General features: G+C 44.0%; 1 protein-coding gene across 1 annotated transcript; it reads left to right on the top strand.

The window, feature by feature from the left end:
* Nucleotides 1–972: 972 nt before the first annotated feature.
* LOC134865073 (uncharacterized) lies at nucleotides 973–2,131 on the top strand. The gene is made up of 2 exons (XM_063884473.1): nucleotides 973–1,045; nucleotides 1,338–2,131. The coding sequence occupies exons 1-2, from the start codon at nucleotides 984–986 to the stop codon at nucleotides 2,011–2,013; spliced, it is 738 nt and encodes a 245-aa protein (XP_063740543.1). The 5' UTR covers nucleotides 973–983; the 3' UTR covers nucleotides 2,014–2,131.
* Nucleotides 2,132–2,514: the final 383 nt, after the last annotated feature.

Below are 2,514 nucleotides of genomic sequence, written 5' to 3'. Positions count from 1 at the left end.
CGTTTCATTTTAAAAAGTTGCCCGACGGCTCGTTGGACAAAGCAAAAGGAATTTGCACAGTTTGCAAAGCCGAATTTAGTTACCACAGAAGTAACACGTCTTTAGCGTATCACTTCAAAGCAAAGCACCCTACTGAAGTTACAGGACCGCGCCAGTCTACACTACAGGAGTGTGGCACTCGTGGGCGAATAACGAAACCTGTAACTGAAAAGTTAACCAATTCCTTGGTTACTTGGATAGTTAAAAACTGCCGCCCAGTTAGCACAGTAGAGGATGATGGACTGAGAGAAGTCATTCGTGTTGCATCGGAAGATACCTCTTATAATTTACCCTCGAGAGGAACCATCGTATCAAGAATACACACGTTGTATGAGGATGAGAGGGCTCAGCGGACGAACATGCTTGAGCAAGCAAAGCACATCGCTGTAACAGGTGACCACTGGACGTCTGTCAACAACGATAATTATTTGGGCGTCACGGCGCATTTCATTGATCAAGACTGGACTCTGCAGTCGTTTGCACTTACTGTGAGTAACACCGAGGAGCGACATTATGCTGAGGCATGTGCTAACCATTTTCTGGAGGTTGCAAACGAATGGGAAATCAAGGAAAAGTTGACCACACTCTGCACTGACAGCGCTCGTAACATGGTAGCTGCCGCGAGGCTACTTCCATTTGAACACCTGCCTTGCATGGCCCACTCTCTGCAAAGAACGGTCACAGTCTCACTTAAAGACAGTGGATTTGAAAGTGTTCTGGCCAAATGTCGCAAGATTGTCGGGCACTTTAAGCATAGTCCATCTAACGCTCAGGAATTAAACGAACAGCAGGTTGCACACGGACTTAAGCAAGAATCACTTGCTCAGGACGTTGCAACAAGATGGAATTCTACACTGGAGATGGTAAAGAGGATGCAGAGAAACAAATCTCCACTGACCAGTCCACTACCCACCACCTGGCGCAGCAAAAAGAGCAAGGTTGCCATGTTGACTGACCAGGAGCTTGCCAAACTGCAAAAGCTGGAGGAACTACTGGAACCTTGCAGGTATATTATTTATTTCTGGTTTCTCCTCCCTCTCTTTCTTTCTCCCTATCTCCTGTGTACAGTATATGTGTACCGTTTTCTCTCTCTCTCTCCATCTCGTGTGTGTATGTTGTTTTCTCTCTCCCTCTCGCTTTCACCTGTGTGTGTGCTGTTCTCTCTCTCTCCATCTCCTGTGTGTGTGTATGTTGTTGTTCTCTGTCTCTCCCTCTCTTTCACCTGTGTGTGTGTTGGTTCTCTGTGTTGTTAATAAAGATTTACTCAAATGTTTAACACCTTGTGCTTTCCATTGCAGATATGTGACTGAACTGCTGGGGGGAGAGCAGTATGTCTCCTGTTCAGTGGTCTTGCCAGCCTTACGCCACTTGTTCAGAGTTATGGAGCCCTCAGACGATGATCCAGTTTATGTTCTGAGGTTCAAGAAGGCCTTTACCACAGACCTAGCTCAACGGAAGGATAGCACCAACCTCAAATGGCTGAAGATCACTACTGCCCTTGACCCTAGGTTTAAAGACCTTAAGTGCCTTCCAAAAGATGAAAAGAGTGAGGTGTGGGCTTCAGTACGTGACCTGATGATGAGAGAGACACCAGCCCAACAACCAGCTGCTGAGACAACAGAGGAGCCGTCACCAAAGAAGAGGAGGAGGATGTCCATCTTGCTGTGTTCTTCTGATTCAGATACAGATGACGAGGAGGAGTCCATAGAGCATTGTTTGGATCGCTACAAAGCAGAGCCAAAAATGGAAATAGAGGGGTGTCCACTACAGTGGTGGTCAAAGAGAGAGGGAGCACATGCCAGGCTGGCACCCATTGCACGCAAGTACCTCTCAACCCCTGCAACCACAGCGCCTTGTGAGAGGTTGTTCTCACTCTCAGGCCACATCATTCAAAAGAAGCGAGCTTATTTGTCCCCTGATAACGTAAACAAACTGGTCTGCCTCAGCAACTGGCTGAAAGTAAAGAAGGACTAAGTAAATTATCTTTTTGGAGTGAAAAATGTTCAACGTTCTTATTTTTTTCGACTTATTTTTTGTATTTGCACTTTGCATGTGTGCACTTTAAGCCATTAAAATGGTCTTTGAATTTAAATATACTTTCTCTGTGTTTATTCTACATTAATTTGATGATTCTGCATAAATAAATATTCATTATAAGCTTCAGTCTTAAATAGAAAAATGCAATTAATTTATGGATAGATTAATCGCGATTAATTACAGAAATTTGTGCGATTAATTAGTTAATTTTTTTAATCGATTGACAGCGCTAGTTTAAATATGTTGAGCCCAAAAGGGTGTTTTTAGGCAGAGATGAGAACAGAACAGAAAGATGTGCATATTATGTTCCTGTGTTAAACACTTTGAAGAGTAAGCTAGGGTCAGATTTCTGGCAGGGGCTCATGTCAGTAGATCCTAATGATGCCTCCATACCAGATGTTCTATGTGACAGCTGTGATGGTAAGGTGTTTAAATCCA

Source organism: Eleginops maclovinus, chromosome 5, assembly GCF_036324505.1.
Source record: "Eleginops maclovinus isolate JMC-PN-2008 ecotype Puerto Natales chromosome 5, JC_Emac_rtc_rv5, whole genome shotgun sequence".
NCBI lineage: Eukaryota > Metazoa > Chordata > Actinopteri > Perciformes > Eleginopidae > Eleginops > Eleginops maclovinus.
The sequence above is the reverse complement of the archived record's forward strand: the minus strand, read 5'-3'. Positions and strand labels throughout refer to the sequence as shown.

What these genes read in the sequence shown, in the direction of transcription:
- LOC134865073 (XM_063884473.1), top strand. Translation starts at nt 984, where the DNA reads ATGTTGACTGACCAGGAGCTTGCCAAACTGCAAAAGCTGGAGGAACTA. An exon ending in GAACTACTGGAACCTTGCAG is followed by an intron (nt 1,046 to 1,337) that starts GTATATTATTTA and finishes TTTCCATTGCAG; the next exon opens with ATATGTGACTGAACTGCTGG.